At 40.0% G+C, this 25991-nt stretch overlaps 1 protein-coding gene across 1 annotated transcript in view; it reads right to left on the reverse strand.

Annotated features, from left to right (window-relative positions):
* Positions 1-7811, reverse strand: part of LOC132392805 (double-stranded RNA-specific editase 1-like) — a 351001-nt gene extending 343190 nt beyond the window's left edge. The window contains exon 1 of the mRNA XM_059967199.1: positions 7737-7811. Coding sequence (XP_059823182.1) covers positions 7737-7794 — 58 coding nt within the window. The 5' untranslated portion in view covers positions 7795-7811. The remainder of the gene's footprint in view (positions 1-7736) is intronic.
* Between the last annotated feature and the right edge of the window lie 18180 nt (positions 7812-25991).

The raw sequence follows: 25991 nt of genomic DNA on the forward strand, positions 1-25991 counted from the left end.
GTAAGTGTAGCAAAATATGTAGACAGGACCAGGGAGAGGATACGTCATTGGAGAAGTGTAGGACAGGGAAGAGGTAGCTAAAATAAGATGCCAGACAGCATGTGGCAACCACAAAGAAGAGGAACCTTGCAACCACAAGACAATGTGTTTGGCAAAGTATTTTGAGCTATATACCTATTTCGAGTGTTTTGCTTGCGTCCATACTCATTCCAAGTATTACGCTTGCGTCTATGCTTATTCTGAGTAGTTCGCATGCTTAGCTATGCAATAGCCAATCAATTGATGAATTCGAATGTTTGCGAATGTAGTACCCTGCTTTTGGGTATAAGTATGACCTTTGTAAACCGACAAATTGGAAGTTGGCTACCTTATGCCCGAAGTGCATAGGGTTGCGAACTCCTCTCTGAATAAAAACCGTTTCAGAGGTAATTTCATGTCTCTGGTGTTTTTCCTCAACTGAGCAGGTTAATAATTTCAGGTTTACAAATACAGGCCCTTCGGTCCACAAAGCTGTGACGAACATGTCCCTACCTTAGAACTACCTAGGCTTACCTGTAGCCCTCTATTTTTCTAAGCTCCATGTATCCATCCAGGAGTCTCTTAAAAGACCCTATCATTTCCACCTCCACTACCACTGCCAGCAGCCCATTCCATGCATTCACCACTCTCTGCGTAAAAGATTAATTTGACATCTCCTCTGTACCTACTTCCAAGCACCTTAAAACAATGCCCTCTCGTGCCAGCTATTTCAGCCCCGGGAAAAAACCTCTGACTATCCACATGATCAATGCCTTTCATTATCCTGTACACCTCTATCAGGTTACTTCTCATTCTCCATCACTCCAAGGAGAAAAGGCCAGGTTCCCTCAACCTATTCTCATAAGCCATGCTCCCCAATCCAGGCAACATCCTTGTAAACCTCCTCTGCACCCTTTCTATGGCTTACACAGCCTTCCTAGTGAGGCGACCAGAACTGAGCACAGTACAGGCAGTCCCCAGATTACGAACGAGTTCCATTCCCGAGTCCATCTTTAAGTCAGATTTGTACGTAAGTCAGAACAAATACATCTGGTATTATTTAGCGTCAGTTAGTCAAACGTTTGTCTTAGTATATAGCACATATTTTACCTTTCTATGCATATAAAACCCTTAAGAAACGTATGTATTCCAATAATTAAACCACTGCGTTGCTTAGTAATAATTGTAGCTTTCATTGGGGCAGGACCTTTCAGATGCTCCATTATTCTCACTTTATCCTTTAAAATTGTTCCAATCGTTGACTGACTGCAGCCTAACGCTTTTTCAATGACCGAGGGCGTTTCACCTCTTTCCAAACGCTTTATTATTTCCACTTTATTTTCAATCGCATCGTTTTCCATCAATGGAACAGAAACACTGTGGGTGGCAGGTCCCGACCTCTGCTGGCTCCCGAGGTCCACTGGGTCCTAAGAACCACCACACTGAATTCCCCCCGGAGTCCACCGTACTGAGAGAGGTTAAACGAGACAAGAGGGGGCTTTGCTAGATTTGGGTATTTGATCCTCCTCAATATTCCGTGTGGGAATTTAAACTGGAGGTGGCAGTGTGTTTTTTTTACGAGGTCGAGTTGCGAGCTTGACATCAACCCAGCGCGTTCGGGAGCAGTCTGTCACTGGATCAAACTCAGGAACCTCCGTTCTCAAACCCGGTGCTGATTTCACTGAGCCACCAGCTGACTGGAAAAGGGGTGGGGGGGGGGGGGGGGGAGAAGATCAGGGTGACTCTTACTAAGAAAAATGTAAGCCAAATACAAAGTACACACTCAACACAGTGTCAGCGGCAACGACTTAAAACGGCAGAAGGCGTCGCGATCCAACTTAAAATGGCGGACAGCATCACAATCCGACTTAAAATGGCGGACAGTGTTCTCCTTCCTCAGTTCATAAGTACAAGATGCTCGTAAGTCGGACATTTGTAACTTGAGAACTGTCTGTACTCCAAGTGGAAACCATATATCTTTCTTGGGTACTAGCCTGCAAAGTACCCAGGAGATCTTCAGAGACCGGTGTCTCAGAAAGGCAGTATCCATTATTAAGAACATCCAGCACCCAGGGCATGCCCTTTTCTCATTGTTACCATCAGGCAGGAGGTACAGAAGCCTGAAGGCACACATTCAGTGATTCAGGCAACAGCTTCTTCCCCTCTGCCTCCTGATTCCTAAATGGACATTGAACCCTTTGACACTACCTCATTTTGTTTGATATATAATATTTCTGATTTTTGCATGTTTTTAATCTATTCAATATAGGTATACTGCAATTGATTTACTAACTTATTTATTTATTTCTCTTCTATATTATCTATTGCATTGAACTGCTGCTGCTGCTAAGAAATTTCATGTCATGTGCCACTGATTCTGATTTCTTTTCTTAAAGCATAAGAACAGGAAACTATTTGAAAGCTGAAAAAGGGGTTTCTTGGCTTAATCCCACTTACTCGTAAATGGTTCATAGCCCTGCATATATCTGTTCCTCAATCACACATCAAAGTTCTGGGAAGGATTCTGCCTTGACTACCCTTTCAACTGATTTTGGGTCCTTGGCTGAAATCTCAGTGAAAATATTTTCTTTACCTCCTCTGAATACCTTCTACTGGTATCTTTCAAATCCCTTGATTTAGGGAAGTAAACACTTTCAATTTACCTTGCCCTTTTATAATTTTATACACCCATCTTAAGAGTCCCCCTCAATATCCTCCGTTCCAATGAAGACCACATTCCAAATTTGTCAAGTCTTTGCTCATAGTTTCAATTTTCCAGCCCTAGCACCATCTGTGAATCCCTTTGCACTCTCTATGGTACACCATATCTTACCTGTAATGTACTTACCAGAACTGTAAGCAGTATTCAAGACATGGACTAACAAGTATTGGCTCATGCATAACTTCAGGCTCTTAATTTTATATCTTTAGTAAAGCCATCAGAGGTAGCCTTGGACTAGGCAAGCTATGCTCTCTAACTGCAGCAGTTTGCAGGTTGAAAGGCATAGGAGCAGAATTAGGCCATTTAACCCATCAAATCGGCTCTGCCATTCTATCAATCCTCACATTATCCTTCTCATGCCATACCTCCTTACATTTTGATGCCTTACTAATCAAGAACCTATCAGTTTCCACTTTAAATATACCCAATGACTTGGCCTCCACTGCCATTCATGGCAATTAATTCCACAGATTCACCATCCTCTGCTAAAGAAACTCTTCCTCATCTCAGTTCTAAAGGGTATGCTCTCTGGTCCCAGACTCCTCCCACTATTAGAAACTCCTCTCCACAACCATCTATCTAGGCCTTTCAGTGTTCAATGGATCCATCTCCCTTATTTTCAAAGGGATCTCCTTTCACCGAGCAGTTGGATGGCCTACTTCAGTATTTAAATTTATTAATGGTATAGCAAGACCTTTCTTGGCTAATCTGGAGGGCAACAGGCAAGTCATGACATTCCCAAGCATCTTTTTTTTATTGTTGTTCTTGGTTGTGGAGTTTTGTAAGTTTGTAATGTCCAACTGGCAAGCACTTAGTGAGATGCTACAGTGAAATATGTAAATATGCACACTGTGGCCATTATGCTTGTGACGAAAGTGATGTTTAGACTGGAGAATTTATTGAACAGTCAGGTGCTTTGCCTAGGATTCCTTTGACCTTATTAGCTTTTGAGCTATATTGATCCAAATGTGGGATAAGTGCTTCACTACACTCAGCATTTTTGTCCTGTCGGTGGTAAAAAAAAGACCACCGATTTGGGGAATCAGGAAGTGAGTCACTTTGTGCCAGTTGCCCAGATTCTAACCTGTTACTTCAGGTTCTTTGGTTATTGAGGATCCTACAGGATGTTGATGGTGTTGAATTTTTCAACAGTTGTGTTGTTGAATGTTGAGGGGAGATGGTTAGACCTTTCATAGTTGTCGATAGTCATTTATATTAATGTCAATAAAATACTTGACAATTACCAACCCAAGGCTGAATGTTGTCCAAGTCTTGAAAATGAGCAGAGAAGGTTACTGCTTCAAAGTAAGTATTGAACACCCCACTGAATCACTAAACATGCTTAAATCAAAAATTATCAGCTGTCCTGGACCCTCATCATGCAGATATTGGATCATTTTTAGTCCTTTTAAAGTTGTTTTGTAAGGAACAACATCTGATTTTTTTTTTCCTACTTCCCCAGTGATGAAGTTTTATTTTTATTTTCTGCTTTTAGCCTTTTGTATTAGAAGTAATAAACAAGCCAGGTCTTTCTTCAAATTACATTCATTATCAAAATACTGCACCTGACTTAAACGGTAGTTTATCTTTTTTTAATATACCTTTTTAACTCTTTCCATGAAACTTCAGCTACTTGGGTCAGCTGTATACTTGAGTCAAAATGTACTGGTCCCAATTAACCAGAATCCACTATACTTGCGTTTATACCCAAAATGTACTCCTTCAGTTTAGGTGTTGAGTGACAGCTCCTTGAATATGCAACTAACCAGAAGGTTAAGAGACAAAAACAACCTGTCCTGAACTGGCTAGGATACATGTTTAAAATGAACACATTTCATCCCCTGAGTTGTTTCAATTGGACAGAATCAAAATGCCCCATTAAATTGTGTACAGGTTCTAGAAGACTGGTTCTTATTTTACTTAATCCATAATTATAGCTTCCATTATGTCATAACTCCAGAATGAAGGTGCAAACTGGTTCAGGCCAGTTCAAGCCAACTAAATACTTCATGAATCTCAGCTCCAATTAAATTGTTTAGATTCTCTATTTTCCCATTTGACACGTCTTTTTAATTTATTCAAGTTAAAATAACTGACATAATCACCATTCACTTTGTGATGTGTCATGCTGATGCCAAGGTTAGTTTGCAAATTTCTCTATCCTCCATTGACACCCAATCACTGACTAACCAGCCTTCACAGGCTCCTTTTTAAAACACTCAAATGTCAGGTTATGGATTCAAGCCCATAAACAGTAAAAACCTAGACAAATAATTTGATGCAATGCCAAAGATGTGCCGCTCTATCAGAGGTACATTCCAAGTATGATTAAACCAAGGATTCAAACTAAAGCAGTTACAGCTTTGACATACCTTCTTTCATAACGGCATGCAAATTAATTTTGCAGCTGTTTCTTCTATGAAATGCAACAAAATAATGTTCCTCTACTAAGCCCATGAACATATTTTATTCCACTAATTAAGAAACTTAGAACTTAAGGCACTAGCTAGTACACAGAATTATCAATTCCACAACCTCCCTGTTTCCAGCAAAACCAAGGGGAAAGTCATCTGCACACTAAAAAAGCTGCAAGGAAATATCAATAAACACCTCCCAAATTGTCCTTCACGCCTCTTGCTCTCCCTAAACTACTATGACCCTTGCTATCAGTCACTGTTCCAACTGAGTTATTTCTCCTTAAACATCTGGTACACTTATCAGAAAGAACACCCCATAAGCAATCTGAATAACTATCTACCAGCTAAGGTTCAAAGTAAAATTCAAATGTAATACACTGTAGTTTAGTCAACATCTCAGGGGACTCAATTGCATCTTAAAAACTTCTGCATGGAGCAAAGCAGCACACCAAGATTTTCACGATAAACATCAGTTTATATGCTTCATAACAGATCTCTGCATACAAGATGGTAAAAATAACACAGAAATAAGCATAAAACTAGTAACCCATATTTTAACAAAGATAACAAGGATATTGAGAGAATAGAAAATACCCTAAGAATCTACAGATCAAGGTGAAGATAACTTAAAATTGCCCAATCACTATGCCAAACATTCCAGGTCACGTCCGTGCAATAGTACAAATGGCATAGAGAATACAAACTGGAAAAAATGGGAAATCACCAACTCCACTAGAAGAAAAACAGAAAAACTATATATTTTTTTAAAGTAAAGAGATTGACAAGCACAAATAATAAAAGGAACTTGGCTGCCCTTCTCCATGAATACTTAAGGATAAAATGCAAAAACACACATAAATTGAAGGAAAAAAAAATGCTGACTTTTACTGCAAGATGATTCAAATGAGAGTAAATACATTTTTGTACAATTGTATCGGCCCTACTGAAACAACTCCTGAAATACTCTGTGTTGGTCCAGTTACCCTGCTGAAGGACAATGTGCAATGGAGGTGTACCAGCATGCATCCTGAGACAAGATTCACCCGACTATGCCCACACTATACAAAATTCAGCAGAATGAGGTGATCCATTCTTACGTGGAAGGGTTGATATGGTAGTTGCAGGGATAACGATTCTCCTTGCTAGCAGATCTCAAACTAAAGGTTAAAATCTCAAAATAAGGACACAGCATTCAGGTCAGAATTTATTTCTGCAGCCAAAAAGACAGTGAATCTTTAGAATTCTCCACCCATAGAGAATCTCTGCTGATTACATTGAAGAAAAAGACTGACTGAATCAAGATATTAAGGCAATCAAGGGGCAACAGGGCTAGTGTCAGATAACAGCGTTGTTAAAAGATCCACAATTTAACTAATGCCTCCCGTAGCTCCTACGGATTTTCTTATGAAAATGTGGTTTCACATGTATTTAATCAGCAAATGAATTAGGGAGTATGTAAAACATGTTCATTAAGGGTTGTGGAAGAGAAGTAAGCGACAACATGACAAGGTCTGACTGTCAACTCATCTGACTACACTGGTTTTAACCAATAGTATCAAAAAGGAAAGGGAATTATCTCGAGTATCTGTCATGATACGTTGATGTAAGTGTGAAAACAGAGACAGATGGAGGGGGCGTGGTACAGGAGAGACCCCAAGGTGAATAAAGGGAAAAATAGAATTCATCTTGACCACCTGAAGAATGACAGAAAGCAAAATAAATTGAAGATAAAGTGAAAGACTGGGGGGGGGGGGGGAGAGGGGGAGAAGGTTGCTCATCCTGCCAAATCCTGCTTCACTGATGTCTGACGGCTGCTTTCCTATATACACGAAGCACCAGAATTAAACGTTTAATGTCTTTGCAACGGTTGGGATTGTGAATTATACCCTTATTGGTGAGAGCAGAGAAAGATGGAAGCATGAGTGAATTCGGTTGTCCTGACACCCCCGCCGAGTCTGCCTACACTAATCACGAATAATAAGTGCGATGCATCAGCACCAAATTCCTCCATGGGCGCCACTGCCTTTTTTATTAATAATGGAGCGAAGCGATGGCGAAGACATTGAGCTTGATCTAAGCACTTGGTGCTTCCCCCCCATCGCCCTCCGCAGCTGCCACTCTGGCAGCTGACAAACATTGAAATGCGTACCAAAAAAAAACTTTGTGCATCCCCTCTCTTCCTCTTTCCACAAGCTGCACAATGTTATTAACCTGCAAATCACGGTGGCCGGCTTTAAAAAGACACCAAGAGCGACTCGGGAGAAGAGCGCTGCTGTCGCCATCTGCGCTTCACTCCGTGCACATGCATGAGTGCACCGGGCTGCCTCTTCTGCATTGCATGCACAGGTGCATGGCACAACCACTCACCATACACCTTTAATAATGTTTCGTACTGGTTGTTTTCACATAGTATATATACATATGAGGCGCGCGCTGCTCCAGCCGGCAACGGCTCCGGCGCGCGTTCTCGCTCGCACTTTAAACCCGGCGGGAAAGAAACCGCCGACCGCCTTTTCCATCCTTTGTTTTCACAGAGATGTGAAGGCGGCTCGTACATCCGAGGACCCCGTTCGTCTCACCTCGTCGGTCGGACTCGCTGTCCCCACTCCGCTTTCGCACAGCGCGCTGCTCCGCCATCTTATCGCGGCAAGGTAGCGTCAACAACAGGACCCGCCTTCCATTGGTCAACGCCGTGACAGGGCCCCACTCCTCATTGGAAGAGAGGCCCCTGATTTTCATTCGTTAGAACGATGCACCTGTCATTTTTTCCATTGGCCGAAATAGGTCTCGCCCCATTCGCCATTGGATGTGTGAAAGGTCGAGCTCGTCCTGTGATTGGACATTCGTGAAATTAGTACGTCTGGAGCCAAACAAAGGGACCAGCTTCCTTTCATTGGATAGACAAAGCACTTACTGTATCCCCATCACCAAGCATTCAAAGCCCTGGATTTGCAAGCATATATGTCAAGGGTTTAAATTGGCTCTCTGTGAATTTTTAAGTCAGGAGCAACTGTGGAGAATATGACAAAAGCAAAAGTTCAGGTTACACAAGAATCGGGCAGGTTTTGATGTTCATGCCATTGTAGCCTGCTACATCACTAAGAACCAGCTGATCTACTTTAATGAACTTCAGTTCACACACTTAAAGCATTCACTCTGTCTGAGCCAGTGCAGAGTTCCAGCATTTGCAGTTTTATTTTTGATAGTGGTATAAGCTTATTATCGACACATGTACCAAGATACAATGATGGGTGTCATGGTAGCATAATGGTTAACTCAATCCTATTACAATTTGGGATGTCTCAGTTTGGAGTTAAGTTCCAGCGTCCTCTGTAAGTTTGTATGTTCTTCCCTTAAGCACATGGGTTTCCTCACACAGTCCAAAGATATACCAGCTAGTTGGTTAATTAGCCATTATAAATTCTCCTGTGATTATGCTAGTGATAATAGGTGGGTTGCTGGTCCGTGCAGCCTGTTGGGCAGAAGGTCCTGTTCTGCACTGTATTGCTAAACAAATAAATAAGTTTGTCTTGCATACTGTTCATACAGATCAAATCATTAAACAGTGCACTGAAGAGGTAAACCAATAGTAATACAGAATAATAAACCCAAGAGATTATTCAGATAACACACACACAAAATGCTGGTGGAACACAGCAGGCCAGGCAGCATCTATAGGGAGAAGCACTGTCGACGCTTCGGGCCAAGATCCTTCGTCAGGATTATTCAGATGTTAGGAATCCAGAGTAAAACACACAAAATGCTAGAGGAACTCAGCAGATCAGGCGGCTTCTGTGGAGAGGAATAAAGAGCCAATACTTTGGGCCGAGACCCTTCCTTAGGCTGATGATAGGTCTTGGCCTGAAAACGTTGGCTCTTTCATTCTTCTCCAAAGATGCTGACTGACCTGCTGAGTTCCTCCAGCACTTCTTGTGTGTTACTCTGCAATGCAGAATAAAGTGTAAAAGCTACAGAGAAGGGCAGTGCAGGTAATCAATAAAGTGCAAGATCATGATGAGGTAGATTGTGAGGTCAAGAGTCTGTCTTATCATACAAGAGGCCAGTTGGAAGCTGTCCTTGAGCCCAGTGGTACATACTTGCAGGCTTTTGTATCTTCTGCCTGATGAGAGTAGTGAGAAGAGAGAATGTCTGAAGTGGGTGGGGCCTTGAAAATGCTGGATGCTTTACTGAGGCAGCGAGATGCATGAGCAAAGTCCATAGAAGGGAGGCTGGTTTTCATGATGTTCTGAGCTGCATCCTCACATTTCTGCAGTTTCCTGCAGTCATGGCCAGAGCAGTTGTCATACCAAGCCATGATAGATCCAAATAGACATGATGCTTTCTATGGTACATCGATAAAAATTGTCAAAGATCAACAGGGGCATGTCATGTTTCTTTAGTCTCCTGAGGAAGAAGAGGTATTAATGTGCTTGCTTGGCTGTGGCATCAATGTGGTTGGACCAGGACAGTGTATTGGTGATGTTCACTCCTAGGAATCTGAAGCTCTCAACCTCGGCACCATTGATTTAGACAGCAGCAAGTGCTTCACGCCTACCCCACACCACCCCCCCCCCCCCTTCCTGATTTCAACAACCAGCTCTTTTGTTTTGGTAACATTGAGGGAAAGGTTATTATGATGACGCCTCCATTGAGCTCTCCATTTCCTTCCTGTATTTATTGCCCTTTGAGATATGGCCACTACTTTGGTCAATGGAGTTAGAGTAAATATAGTCAAGCAGTCATGAGTATACAGGGAGCAGAGGACACAACCTTGTGGAGCACCACTGTTCAGAATAATTGTGGCAGAGGTGTTGCTGACTAAACTAACTGATTGCAGTGTGTTGTTTGGGAAGTCAAAGTTCCAGCTGCAGAAGGAGGCATTGACTCCCAAGGTCTGGAGTTCGATGATGCATTTGCTTGGAATTATAGTATTGAAGTTGGAGCTCTCGTCAATAAACAATAGACTGACAAGAGGCATGTTTATTGTCCAGATGCTTCAGACATTAGTATCAAGGAAATGGTGTCCGCCATAGATTTGTTTCAGTAGTAGGCACAAAGCAGTGTCGAGGTTGTTTGAGAGGCCGGAGTTGATGGATGCCATTACCAGCCTCTCAAAGCACTCCATGATCATAAATGTCAGAGCCACTGATTGGTAGTCAAATTTCCAGCAATGTTTTGTCCCATGCAAAAAAAAACTTCCTTGAGGTCTGGGCAGAGGGAAAAAAATAGAACAGGGCACAGAGATACTGAAATGAAAGTTCATTCAGTCAATATCCAAGTCCACTGTCACCAGTTATTTACGATATATTTAGACAATCATTTCAAATGCCACAGCATTGAAGGCTACAGGCCAAATGTTAGGAAATGGGATTAGTGTGGACAAATACTTGACAGGTTTAAAACATGGTTTAAAGAGCCCCGAAGAGCAATCTAAAATTAGAATTGGTTCAAAATCAACTAACATGGACCTTTTTAACTAGTCTGTGCAAAACTTTAAAATTATCCCTTGTGAGTTTTAACACTCATATCAATGCAACTGATAAACTTCCACAATGAAGTTTGTGATTTCCACTCACAGATACGAGTAGGAAGAAGAATTGTAGGATAATGAAGAAAATGTGTTGAATAGTTTAATGCAAAGGGACAGTGAAGTCAAGAGAGGCTCTTTTAGGATTGCATCCTTTGATGCTAGGTTTAAAATTCAGATTGGACAAGCAAAGATCTTTGTAACACAATAGGGCTATTCAGCCCAAAATACCCAAAGCCAAACACAAAAAGAGTTATTTAGGCTGTCAATCCATTACATCATAGTGCCATTCAGACATCATTTAAATGCAGAGGGTTTCTGCCTTAAGCATCCTTTCAGACACTAAATCTGAGATCCCCAAATTCTGATTTGATCTACTCCTTCTGCGTTAACTCTCTGTCCCTTATTTATACATCTGAGGGAAATGGGTCCTTCATTGACTTAGTCTCTCAATTTTATTTTTCAATTAACCTGATGCTCAGTTTCCTGCATTCCAAACAACTTTAGCTTGGTCACGGTCCTCATTGCTGTCATTCTTCAGCCTCGACAGAAGCCTCCTATCCCTCTGCACTATTGCTTGAATCATTGCAGTAGTGTGGTGACTGAACTGTACACAGTATTTAATTTGTGTTTTAGACAGATATAGTATGAGATCTCTACCCATTTATTATTGCCCTCAACTAATACACAGAGGTATCCTCTAAATCTTCCTAATTTCCTTTCCAATCCAACCTATTATCTTCAGGATTCTGCGACCAAGATTCCTCCACTTCATTGCATTGTTTGTAATGCTATCATTTTCCCCACACTATAGCATAATGGTTAACATAGCACACTACAGTGTTAGCAATTACCATTCTAGTTCAGTTCCCACTACTGTCTGTAAAAAGTTGGTACGTTCTCCCCATCACCTTATGGGTTTCTTCCAGGTGTTTTGGTTTCCTCCCACATTCTAAAGGTGTATGAGTGAATTGCAGATGTGCAATATTTCCTTGCCAGAGGCATGGTGACATTGGCGAGCTGCGCCCAGCACATCACTGGACTGTTGGTCACTGATACAAATAATGGATTTCACTGCTTGTTTCAATGTACATGTGACAAATAAAGCTATTCCTCATCTTTATTTTTAAATTACCCATTACTTGATATTTCTTAGCATTTAATTCTATTTGCCATTTTTGTGTCCAGTTGTCTTGTCTATCAATAACTTACAGCAGGCGATAGGGATCATCTGCAAACTACTTAATACAGCCCCCATTTATAAATCCATATAAAATTAAGAGCCCCAATACTGAATCCTCCAGAAGTTTGTGCATACAGTCTTGCAATGACTGAAATTTTGACTCATCACAGAGCATGAAGTAAGAATTATTTGCATGTTGGTTACAGGATTAATCTCACTGAATATGGAGGAGGAGAGTCACAGGTGAACGAGATTCCACACAGGCCTGGTGTTTGGGCACTGCAGTACTTCATTTTCACTAAATTTCATAAACTGATAAATTAAAAAAGTAATGAAATGCACATGAGAAAAAACAATAAATGGCTTTGAAAAAAATATTTTACTGAGTTAGACAAATGAGAACAGTTCAAAGAAATTGAAGTAATTTTATGTCTAATAAAAAAATGAATTCACCAATAATGAGTGATTATCACTTGGGATTGATTACTAGTCCCAGTAGTGGAAGCAAAAGCCTCAAAGTCACTGAAAGACAAAATGATTAGAACAATGTGTATTGGTAGGTTCGTCCTGGATGAATAGTAAAATGGACCAAGGGTCTCCTTCGTTATGTTATTTTGGCATTGGGTACTAGCTGTTGCATTGCACATATGGCAGTGCAGGCAACTATTATATGGCTAAAACTGTCTTTTAAGACCAAAGTAACGAGTTCTAATCTTATTCCAGGGACCTGAGAATAAAATTCTGGGTTGACGACAATGCAAACAGAAAAAGGGCTAATTCTCTGATGTCTGGGGTAATTCATATCTGGAAATCAAATTTGAACAACCAAATTATTTGTTCTTTTCCTGTACTATTTGTGGAATCTTACTGAATACAAATTGGCTGTCACATTTCCTGAGTTTTATAATAATGCGAGACATTTTACGATCAGGAAGGTCTCACAATTATGCAATTTATTTTTTCTTGTTGATCTATACTAATGTTATACCATTAACTAAGAACCACAAAATGCCAATTACTCACTCACTCCCACAACTGCCTATTTTGTATAATCATTCGTAACTCTTAATAGATCAGTTTATATTCCAAAACAAAGTAGTAATAGTGGAAGGAAATACAGCTGGTGATAATTTATAGGTTTGGCTGGCTCAAATAAATATCACAAATCTTACTGAATTGCAGGCTATGTACACATTGTCTGTCATGGATGCAGAGACTCCAAATACCTTCCGTTCATTATTATATTAGCATGATAAGAAACATGGCTTCTTTTGTTCTGGAAGATAAAATACAATAAACATGACAGTTCTATACAAAAGCAGAGATGGCAATATCAGAGACTTGACAGTGACAGACCAGCCACAAGAAGTAAACACGAGCATCATTTTGTTAACCTTGTCAGTTCAGCACAGTGATCAATCCTAATTTCTGCACATAACTTATTGTACGTCACTGCAGTAATTAAGACGTTGTTGGGCAGCCAGATCAATGACCCAACTGCTGATAATTGCATAAGTTTTCTTCCTTTAACGTGAATAAAATGATAATCTGTATAACCCAACGGCCAACACATAAAACTGCTTTATCAAGACCTACTGTGTTCAGTACTCCTGGTGCAGCCTTTTCTACATCGGTCAGACCCGATGTAGATTGTGGAACGACTTCATCAAACACCTTTGCTCCATCCACAACACGCAGGTTCTCCTGGTGGCCAACTATTTTAAATCCAGTCCCCATCCCCATTCCAACATGTTGTTACATGGCCTCCTCAATTGCCAAGGTGAGTCTACTCTCAGGTTGGAGGAGCAACACCACATATACCATCTGTGTAGCCTCCAACCTGATGCCATGAACATTGATTTCTTCAACTTCCAGTAACTTCTCCCACTTCCCCCTTCTCTCTTCTCTGTTCCCCATATTTGCTCCCCCCCCCCCTCACCCCTTCTCTTCTCCTTACCTGTCTATCAACTCCTTCTGGTGCCCCTCCTCCTTCCCTTTCTCATATGCCATACTCTCTTTTCCTATCAGAATCCTCCTCCTTCGGCTCATTACATTTTCCACCTATTATTTCAACCCCTCCTCCACCCACCTACCTTCCCCCTCACCAGGCTACACCTATCACCTGCTAGCTTGTAATCTTTCCCCTCTCCCCACGTTCATATTCTGGCTTCTTCACCCTTTCTTTCCAGTCCTGATAGTAGGTCTCGGTCCAAAATGTCGACTCTTTCTTCCTTTCCATTGATAGTGCCAGACCTACTGTGTTCCTTCAGTATTTCGTGTATGTTATTCTATATATAAATAAATGTTTTTTTTTCTGTTGTGATTATATTAGAAACATAGAAAACCTACAGCACAGTACAGGCCCTTCGGCCCACAAAGTTGAGCCGAACACATCCCTACCTTAGAAATTACTAGGCTTACCCATAGCCCTCTATTTTACAAAGCTCCGTGTACCTATCTAAAAGCCTCTTAAAAGACCCTATCGTACCCACCTCCACCACTGTTGCCGGCAGCCTATTTCACGTACTCACCACACTCTGAGTAAAAAACTTACCCCGACATCTCCTCTGTACCTACTCCCCAGCACCTTAAACCTGTGTCCTCTTGTGGCAACCATTTGAGCCCTGGGAAAAAGCCTCTGACTATCCACATGATCAATGTCTCTCATCATTTTGTACACCTCTATCAGGTCACCTCTCATCCTCCTTCGCTCCAGGGAGAAAAGGCCGAGTTCACTCAACCTATTCTCATAAGGCATGCTCCCCAATCCAAGCAACATCCTTGTAAATCTCCTCTGCACCCTTTCTATGGCTTCCATATCCTTCCTGTAGTGAGGCGACCAGAACTGAGCACAGTACTCCAAGTGGGGTCTGACCAGGGTCCTACATAGCTGCAACATTACCTCTCAGCTCTTAAACTCAATCCCACGATGGATGAAGGGCAATGCACCATATGCCTTCTTAACCACAGAGTCAACCTGCACAGCAGCTTTGTGTGTCATGTGGACTCAGACCCCAAGGTCCATCTGATCCTCCACACTGCCAAGAGACTTACCATTAATACTATATTCTGCCATCATATTTGACCTACCAAAATGAACCACTTCACACTTAATCTGGGTTGAACTCCATCTGCCACTTCACAGCCCAGTTTTGCATCCTATCAAAGTCCCGCTGTAACTTCTGACAGCCCTCCACACTATCCACAACACCCCCAACCTTTGTGTCATCAGCAAACTTACTAACCCATCCCTCCACTTTCTCATCCAGGTCATTTATAATATATATTATTAATATTAAACAAATCTCTGTATTTTGAAATTATTAGTTAAGGAATTTTTTAAAACTCTAGCTGGAAATTGAACTTATATTGCTGTGTACAATAGGTTTCAGAGATCTTGTTCATACCTCTCTTTCTCGTCTTTTTGTGTACTAAGTGCAATGGTGAACTTACATCACAAATGCTATGGGTCACTGGAAATCAAAAGGTTCAATTCTCATTTCAAATTCCAATGATTTATCTAAATAAAGAATACATATGGTTCACCTACCCGTGTGTCCATTGTACTTCACATTGCACGCATCTTAAAGCAAGTTGGTGCTTCAGTGCTATTTGTTCAGTTTATGCCATGCAACTATGCTGAAAAGATTCAAAATCAAAGTAGAGCCCTGGATTCAGCTGTGTGAAGCATTTATTTTTCATGTATAAACTGAAGCAATTTATTCTGGAGATAATTACATTTCATGTGGTGCAAAAAAATTGATTTAAAAATCAGTCAATATTCTGAGTAAGGTTCATAACACATCAAGCAACAGTCCAGAATTTTCTAATTCTAGCTGCTACCAAATATATTAAAACAAAATTAAACATTTTGAGACAAACTCTAACTATTATTGCATCGTGTGACGTTACCATCACCTGTAACATATCATGGGGCAGCATGCTAGCATAGCGATCAGCATAACATTTTTACAGTACCAGTGACTTAGGTTTAATTCCTGCCGCTGTCTGTAAGGAGTCTGTACGTTCTCCCGTAATCATATGGATTTCCTCCAGGTGCTCCAGTTTCCTCCCACCTTCCAAAAATGTATGGCATGGGTTCGTTGGACCAGAAGGAGCTGTTATCATGCTGCGTCTCTAAATACAATTTTAAAAATAAATAATTTGAACAGTACAGCACTGCAGTTTTTTTACAATGGGATTGCACAACAAATGTGACAGCTCTCCAACAATGTGATTCAGTTTACAGAGCTGAATCAAGATGACATGTGCCCTTCTGCACACTGACATTTTTTCCCTGGATTCCCGATGTCCTTGAAAATAATTTAAAATGATCTCTGCACTTTTTACAAAAGGGGAAGAAAGCATGTGGAATGAGCAGCTCCTCGTAATGAAGGGCAGTTTCAGATTAAAAAACAGCCCTTGAAAAGCACCATCAAAATGAGATCATCAGCACCTTAATCCATTAAACAAGGTTTTCACTGCAAAATGTTAATCAGATAATACCGTTCATCAAATTGGATCTATTTCCCATGCCTATCTAATTTGGGGAAATTTGTGTCAGGACAATGAGAAAAAAGGTGACTACCTCCTTATATATCCCCTTATCAAAATTAAGATACATGCCAGTAATTACAAATGATTGCTTTCTTTCACAAGGAACTGAACTTTACCACTAAACTGAATTGAATTGACTTTATTTCTTACATCTTTCATATACATGAGTAAAAATCTTTACATTATGTCTCCATCTAAATGTGCAATGTGCAATCTTAGTGATTTACAATAAATAGAACAGTCAATGTAACATCAAACTACACTTAAATCAGCATGAGTTAATCAGTCTGAAGACCTGGTGGAAGAAGCTGTCCTGGAGCCTACTCGTTCTGGCTTTTATGCTGTGGTACCAGTTCTTGGATGGTAGCAGCTGGAATAGATTGTGGTTGGGGTGTCTCAGGTCCCCAATGATCCTTTAGGCCCTTTTTACACACCTGTCTTTGTAAGTGTCCTGAATCATGGGAAGTTCACAACTACAGATGCGCTGGTTTGTCCACACCACTCTCTACAGAGTCTTGTGATTAAGGGAGGTACAGTTCCCATACCAGGTGGTGAAGCAGCCAGTCAGGATGCTCTTAATTGTGCCCCTGTAGAAAGTTCTTAGTACTTGGGGGGCCATAACAAACTTCCTCAACTGTCTGAGGTGAAATAGACGCTGTTGTGCCTTTTTCACTATACAGCTGGTGTGTAAAGACCACATGAGGTCCTTGGTGGTGTGCATGCTGAGGAATTTAAAGCTGGAGCTCTCAACCCCAGATCCATTGACATCAGTAGAGGTTAGCCCGTCTGCATTCCTTCTGTAATCCACAACCAACTCCTTCCAATGGTTCTTCATCTTGGATTACCATCATTTACATTTCCTTTTGTTCTTTAATGCATTTGGTGAAGATATTCATACTGATCATCCAAAGTGAAATAAATCAGAAGATGAAAATAATCTTCAGAACAATTTAGTTATAAATTATAATTTAGTTATAAAACCAAGCCCCACATCCTGCCCCAGAATATAGTCTAAAATCTTCTACATTGTGCTCCAATTCCCAACTGTGCTTCGATCAGCTCCGTTTAGACATCATTACATTGTCTCTCATTATAATACTTATGTTCTACTTTCATACTGTTTCTTTAAAATGCCTCACTAACCAACAGTACTCATACACCTTACCACCTGATCTGTCTCCATGTAGACTTTAATCTTGTGTGTTGGGGTGAGATGGTAGTGTAGCGATTAGTGTAATGCTTTACAGCGCCAACAGTCAGAGTTCAATTCCCACCACTGTAAGAACATTGTATGTTCCCCTGTGATTGCATAGGTTTCCTATGCTCCAGTTTCCTCCCACAATCCAAAGATGTACAGTTGGGTTAGTGAGTTATGGGCATGCTGTGTTGGTGCTGGAAGCTTGGTAACACAGTTGCTCCCAGCACTTCTTCAGATGGGGCTGGTCATTCAAATAAATGACATATTTTACTGTATGCTTCAACATTTATGTGACAAACAACGCTTATCTGTTTGGAAAAGTTTAAGCTCTCCACTGACCCTCTATTTCCACAGAATGGTCCCAGATGTAACATTTCGATTGGTTGCTCTTTCAACAAATGCTGCTCGACTTGCTCAATTCTTCCAGCATTTCCAGCTTTTTTTTGGTTTGGACAATATTTGGAAAACAAGGAGTTAAAACAGTTACAGGTAAACTCAGTCTCAGTAAATTAAAATTGGAATTGCTGCCAATGACTTTTCAAAATTATAATTTGTAACATGTTTGTTACTCAATTGAGAGTGTCACTCAATTAGCAGACAAAGCATTCTGGCATGCTCACTATCATTTTATCAGGGATCAAAGGTAGTAATATGGGTCAGTGGCTGCTGTTGGATGGATTTTTAAATAGTATTATTTAGGGAAAGAAAAGATCAAATAGCAGATAGAAGTTCATTAGAAAATGTGCATATTATTTCCCTGATTCTACTTTCAAAATACTGTAGAATAGAAAGATCCTCAATTTGTAATGAGTGTCTTTGAAATGAAAATTATTTTGAAGTCAGGCACTGCTCCTGTTTTTCAATTTGATCCTCATTTCAGTTATAGTAAATGTTACACAAGTGCAATGCAAAATAGCTTCAGGGCAGAGGTATGCAAGAAAGAAAAGCTGTCTCGTGATTCAGATAAAAATTTTAAGATTCAGGATTGTTTATTGTCATTCTTCAGTGTAAAGGAGGACAAAATGAATGCAACTCCAGATCCAATAAAAAGCACAATAAGCATCAAAAAGCTTAGTATCTTCTTCCTTCAAGAAATTTACTAAATCCAGAGTGGCTGCACAAAATCCGCTTCAGCCTATTATCCATGAACTAATTCTTAAAAGTCTGCCCTTTTTTTTGGTTTAAAGCCAGGGGTTCCCATCCTGGGATCTGTGGACCTCTTGGGTAATGGTAGGGGTCCATGGCATAAAAAAGGTTGGGAACCCCTGCTCTAAATCAACCCAACTCAAAAGTTGTTAATTTTATTAGAAATTTAGTCACCACGCCTCAACTGTAGTGTCCAGATATTAACTATCTTGTGTAGGATGAAATATTATTTTAACCCCATACCCATGTCTTTTAATCTGGCACTCTCATTGTACTTGGTAGAGGAAATTATCTTTCAAGTGCTTCATTAAGCTCATTAGTTTTAAATATTCGACAGGCCACCCTTAAGCCTTTTCTGATTTGAGACTAATCTTATTTTCTGCAGCTTATTTGCACAACTGATTGATTTCTTGCATTTTATCACCATGCCCTTAGCATTCTGCCAAACAATCCTTCCAGAATTTCATACAATTTTCCACATACCTGATCTTTAAAAGATCTCAATTTGTACTCTGGTCAAAAAAATCCATTCATTAATTCCTCAGCCTCCAATCCTTTTGTCGATTGGATATGCATTAGAATTAGAATCAGGTTTAATATCACTGGCATATGTCGTGAAATTTGTTGTTTTGCAGTAACAGTGCAATGGAATAGATTATAAAAAACCTACAAATTTCATTAATATATATATTTGTAGACATTAAATTAAATACGTAGTGCAAAAAGAGAGCAGATGTACGAGGGCTCACTGTCCATTCAGAAACCTAATGGTGGAGGGGTTCCTAAAACATTGAGTGTTTTAAGGTCCTTGATGGTAGCAATGATGAGAGGACATGTCCTGGGAGATGGGGGTTTTGAAGATGTCCTCAACGCTGGGGAGGTTAGTGCCCATGATGGAGCTCGCCAAATTCGCAACCCTTTTCCTGATACTGCGCAGTGGCCTCAGCTAGAATACTCTCCACGGTAGATCTGTAGAAATTTGTGAGTGTCTTTGGTGACATACCAAGTCTCCTCAAATACCTAATGGAACATAGTCACAGTCATGCCTTCTTTATAATTGCATCAGTATTATAGACCCAGGACAGACCTCAGAGATGTTGATACCCAGGAACTTGAAACTGCTCATCCTTTCCACTATTGATCCCACAGTGTGAACAGGTTGACTTCCCCTTCCTTAAGTCCACTATCAATTTTTTGATCTTCCTGATGTTGAGTACATCGTTGTTGGTGCAATACCACTCAACTGGCTGATCCATTTCATTCATGTATGCCTCCTCGCCACCATCTGAAATTCTGCCAACAATGGCAAATGTATTGATGGCAACTGAGTTGTGCCTAGCCACATAGTTCTTGGTACAGAGAGATTAGTGCAATGGACTAAGCACGCATCCTTGAGGTGCACCAGTGTTGATTGTTGTGAGGAGTTGTTATATCTGATCCACACTGATTGTGGTCTCTTCATGCTTTCAAGATCACATACTCCTATTTTTGAAATGTATATTATGTGATACTTGACAATGGTTTTTACATACATACAAATCATTTTCCCACTGTGTTCAATAATGTAACAGATTTTGGATTTTAAAAATCAAGTTACTGAGACTTTATTCCATCTATTCATCAGTCCAATTCCCAAGTGAAATTTAGTTGTGACAGTGATGAAGATTTCTAGACATCCACGATATTTAAAACACACCTTTTGTTTCTTTGTCTGAATTGATTCATTCTTTGAATCCCCACGAATGTTATCATTGTGTAGAAAAGTTTCCAATTGCATGCCTCCTTGGACCAACATATTAATCCTTGGGCTGGGGTACCAAAAGACAATGGATCAGCAAACAGATGAGCTATAGATAAGCTATTCAACAGCCTTTGAAATAAAACCCATTCAGCATTTAGATATTAGGAAAAAGACAATTGCCTTTAGCTTTTATCATTTTATCAGATATCTGCTACAAGAAATAGCCAGTTGTATTCTACATGTCATAGCCAAAAATGGAGGCTCTTCCCATGTCCCTCTGAAATACCTTGGAGTCAATATTATCTAAAACCTCACTCTTGCAATGATTAAAGCAGGCTTCTGTACAATAAGTAGTTTATCACAACCATATGTGGAACCCTGCACTTTGACCATGTCAATGTTATTTTCAGCATTCCTTGCATCAATAAGCATGCATTTTGATACACAAGTCAGCTTTAATTTTCCCAGCCATGTGATTCTTCTTTTTTTCCTTACACAATATTTGAAGTCCCAGAGTACTACAGCATAGAGACAGGCGCTTTGGGCCATCTAGCCCATGCCAATCTGATCTTCTGCTGCGTCACATCTGCCTGCACCCAGACCATAACCCTCCAAACCCCTGCCCATCCATACACCCATTCCATCTTTCTTAATTGATACAATTGAACCCACACTTAATACATCTGCTGGCAGTTTGTTTCACAGTCACACCACCTTTAAACTGAAGAATTTTCCCCTCAAATTTCTTTTAAATACATGAATTTGCACCCTAAACCTATGACCTCTAGCTGTGGTCTTATCCAGCTTGAGGAGAAAAATCTTGCATGCATTCATCCTATCTATACTCCTCATAGTTTCGTAAACTCTGTAGATCTCCTTCATTCTCCTGTGCTCCAGGGAATAAAGTCCTATCCTACTGAATCTTTCCCTATATCTCAGTTTAAGTCCCAGCAATATCCTTGTAAATTTCTGCATTCAGTTATGCTTAGGTAGGTAGGTGACCAGAACTACACACAGTGCTCCAAATTTGGCCTCACCAATAGCTTGACCAACTTCAACACTATATCTCAATTCCTGTGCTCGGCACTTTGATTTATGAAAGCCAACATGCCAAAAGCTTTCTTTATGACTCTATCTACCTATCATGCTCCCTTCCTGTGTTGTGGTTTGCTCTGATTCAGCCAGTATTCAACAACCCCAGAAACCTGATGCATAATCCACCTCTTAGTGTTTCTGGGCTTAGCCCACTCCTCGTTCCCTGATGACCACATAGCTCTAGTTTGAGTGCTTCTGTAAAATGTGGTATTCATGAAGTTCTCATCTTATCGCAGGCACTGTAGGGTCACCAGCTACCCCTCAGCTGCTGCCTATTTCTGGAAGACATTAAGTGTTCTCATGGAGCATAGGATGTGCTGGTGACATGCTTCAGTAGCTCTCTCAAGTCAGCTATCAGACATTTCAGGCTATTTGCTCAGCTCAAAGGCTACTTATTGGTTCAGCTAAAATCAAAACAGCAACAATTTAGAAAAATCTAAGTAACTAAAACACAAGCGAATAAACAAGATATTTAACTGTAGAGTGTCCCTGTAGCTCATGCTTCTGCCACACTGTTACTGACTATTTTGTCAGCTGCATTGTTCTGCTCCACTTTATACCACAGTGGGCTGGCAAGTCTGTCATAAGCTGCAACTCCACTGTCAAGCTGCTTCACACAGATAAACACCTCAAATGTAACTTAATACAGAAGGAAAATCATTTTCATCAATTACAAATGCTGAAGTCAGGATAATTTTGTACACTTCTTGGAAACAACACGCCAGGGAAAATCCAAACCACTGCAATTTATTTTATTTTAGCAGCAGTTGAATATCAGATGTGTTAACTTATCTGTTGTTGATCACATGACTCATAAAAAATACAGGATAATCATTCCTAGGTCTTATCACACTTTCAGAAACTGCCAATAACTTATTTGTCCTTTTATAGTTGTTTTACTTTATTAAAACCAAAATACTCCCATTTCAAACCATTAATCTTGACACCAATGATGTCAACACCTGTGAGAGACCATGAATGCCATAGCCTATGTTTAAATAATTAATAAATCCAAACTAGTTTCACCATCCCAACATCCAACTAAAATACATTCCATGGAGAGGCCCATTTCTAACAAGTTCAGGATCTTGCCACTTGTCATATTAATGGCATAGAAATTATAATGAGAATTTATCACAAATTACAAATTATAAATTACTGTACTTACAGCTCTGGAAAATTTGACATCACATGAAAAATAAAAAGTAACATCACATTATTTTTATCCTCCCTCTGAGTCTCTTGATTTTACTCAGCCCACACAATCTAAAGTATTAGAAGCAATAAGGGATAAAGATGAATCACAAATTCAAACATGATTTACCTAACACTATTCCAACTGTATGAACATAATTTTTTTAACTCATTAAGAACATTTGATAAGATCATGGTGATTTTTCCACCTCAACTTCCTTTCCCTGCCAATCTCCGTATTGCGATTCCTTTGGATTCTAAAAATCCACTCAACCACTGAGCACCCGCAGGGTTCTGGGGTGGAAAATTAAATAGCTTCTGAGCAAAACTATAAAAGTTTTAAGCAATATTAAACTACTAATTCTTCCATAGCTTTCTTTGCACTCTTCGGTAGTTTCTTCTGGTCATTCTTTTGTGCCTTAAGAGCCACCTGCTCTCAAACTTGCATTCAGTGCAGCCAAGATGATTTAGCCATCTTGTCCATTCTTATTACCTAGCGTACTTTTAACTTGGTTTACTTCTTCAAACTAAATACATGTGGTTTACCTGAAGGCTTAGGAAGTGGAAGATATTAAATACAGGAAGAATGAGCAGGAATCAATTAGTGGCCCAAATTTTCTGATGAGAAGTTTCTCATGGTACTGACAACTTTCCATTTATAGGTCGTTAGCAAGTTCAGGATTCGATGGATATGTTTATGAACACACGTCCTGAATTTCTTGACAGTTGAGCACCTTTGTTATTTCAGCTGTGCTCAATGTGCTCAACTCTTCATGAAATTCAGTGAGTGTGGAGATCTTGATTCCTTACCATTTTTCAATGGGGAAGCTGGCGATAGAACTTGCAATTGGTTGAACCTAACACAAGAACAGTTGCCTCCTTTGATTTCAAATGGAGAGGAATAGTTGTTTAGGATGAGGTAATATTTAATTTATATTTATTTTGGAATGGAATTATTAAACATAAAAACAATTTTTATTTTTGTTAATTTTTATAGATTGATTTATATCACTAGCTTTGGACTATTTTCACATCCAGCTAGTGGCTCAGACTGTCTGAGCACAGAAGCTTGCCAATGGGGTTGGCACTGCTTACATGGTAAAAGCAACTACTCTGTAAAGATTTAAGTGCAGATGGAGTAGGCATATCAGCACCATGTGCAGTGAGTCCATCAGAAATTTTTTTTTAGACCATTCTGCATTTTCATATGCTAAAAACCTTACCTTAGTGGTCAAAAACACTTTCATGCCCTATCTGGAAGATAAAAGAGTGTGTAGATGGTGGGATCTGCAACAATAAACAAAAGGCTGGAAGAACTCAGCAGGTCAATCAGTAGCTATAGAGGCAAAAGGTGTAAATAAACATTTTACATATGTAAAGGGGGTTTCTTCTTTTTTCTTTGTTACTGTGTATGTAATCAAAAGGGTTTCTTTGTTTTGTTAACTAACAGGAATGGGGGTTTCTTCTTTTTCCTTTGTGACTGTGTATGCAATCAAAAGGGCTTCTTTGTTTTGTTAAAAGCAGGAATGCTCCTTTGTTGCGAGAGAGTGGAAGCTTGTTTGGGTTAAAATTTACTGATAACGAGAATGGTATTCCTTTGTAAACCAAATTGGGATGAATGTTCTTTCTTCTGAGTCTGTAAGCTTTTGTTGACGGGCTTCTGGGCAGATTGGCGAGAGGGGGTGAGAGAGAGAGAGGACACGATGCTGTAAACTGGGCGAGGAACGGACCCCAAGCGGGGGTCCGAGGCCAGGAGGTACTCCGAGAAGGGGGGATGAAGCTAGATGTGCTTGGTTGACCACTTCGGAGGGTCCTGAGCTGCGAGTCGAGGAGTTCGTAGGGGGTCGAATGGTGGCCAGAAGACTTCAGTAATTGAGCTCCAACGGTTGTGCACGAAGTGGTTTGGACTTTGATAAGTTTGGCGCCTTTTCTTTATTTTTTTCTTCATATATACTGTATTGTTATTAATCACTTAGTTATAGTAACCTTTATAAATTGTACTCATTTAATCACTTATGGTGTACTGTCTGTTTTTGGGCGAGGTGGGGACATCACACAGCATCACACCAGCTGATTACCTAGTTGATTACCAGCTACTCCCCCTAGACGAGAACGAGCTGAGCAAGCCTGAAGTGACCCAGGGGGTTACACATAGACCTTGCATTAGGATTAATACCCTTTCTCATTCATTTTCTAGTGTCTGTTTTTCATGTGAAAACCATTCTTAAAAGTCTGATACCACCAACACTTGAGGTTAGATGTCACTCTGCTAATTCTAGATCAAATTATCACAAAAAATCCTTGACGATGGTTAACCAGCCAATCCTTGGTTAGTAGTACTTTTACTTAATGTATGTTTATGCATTTTCTAAGACACAAATGCTGATATATTTCCATTGGTTCAAATGAGAGCAAAGTGCTAATTGATCAGAATTTGTTTCTGCCAGATTTCAGAACATTCTTTAGGAATGTAGATAGAATGGAATAGTTAATTTCCAAATTTATACAGCATAAAATATACGTATATTGAAGTTGTATTAATTTTAAATATTCTAAAATTATTTGATATGTAAGGCTACATGTTTATCTGGTATTTTAAAATCATTCTGCTCTTCAGAAAAAAAATTCAAAGCACTATCTCAAAAAGACATAATCCCACTAACTTCCAGACACTCACTAAATACACAGATCATTTTGATGAAATGTTTTATCAGGGATCAACTATCAAAGGAAAAGTTCAGTAAAACAGAAGCACAAATTGTAAAACTAGAGCAAAATTGTTAGCCCTGCTTCTGGAAATTGATGAAGGATCCTTTTCAAAAGTTGAGATCCATACAAAGGTCTGGAAACTTCATGAAATAAATATCCAAATACAATGATATTGAACTATTAAATAGAAATCCTATGATGCCCAAGTGTGTGCATGAGATTTCCTTAATCTCTAACAAAAAGGAACAAACAAAGCTACACAACACACACAAAATGCTGGTGGAACGCAGCAGGCCAGGCAGCATCTATAGGGAGAAGCGCTGTCGACGTTTCAGGCTGAGACCCTTCGTCAGGACTAACTGAAAGGAAAGATACTAAGAGATTTGAAAGTAGGAGGGGGAGGAGAAAATGCAAAATGATAGGAGAAGACCGGAGGGGGTGGGGTGAAGCTGGGAGCCAGAAAGGTGATTGGCAAAAGGAATAC

This window comes from Hypanus sabinus, chromosome 4, assembly GCF_030144855.1.
Source record: "Hypanus sabinus isolate sHypSab1 chromosome 4, sHypSab1.hap1, whole genome shotgun sequence".
NCBI lineage: Eukaryota > Metazoa > Chordata > Chondrichthyes > Myliobatiformes > Dasyatidae > Hypanus > Hypanus sabinus.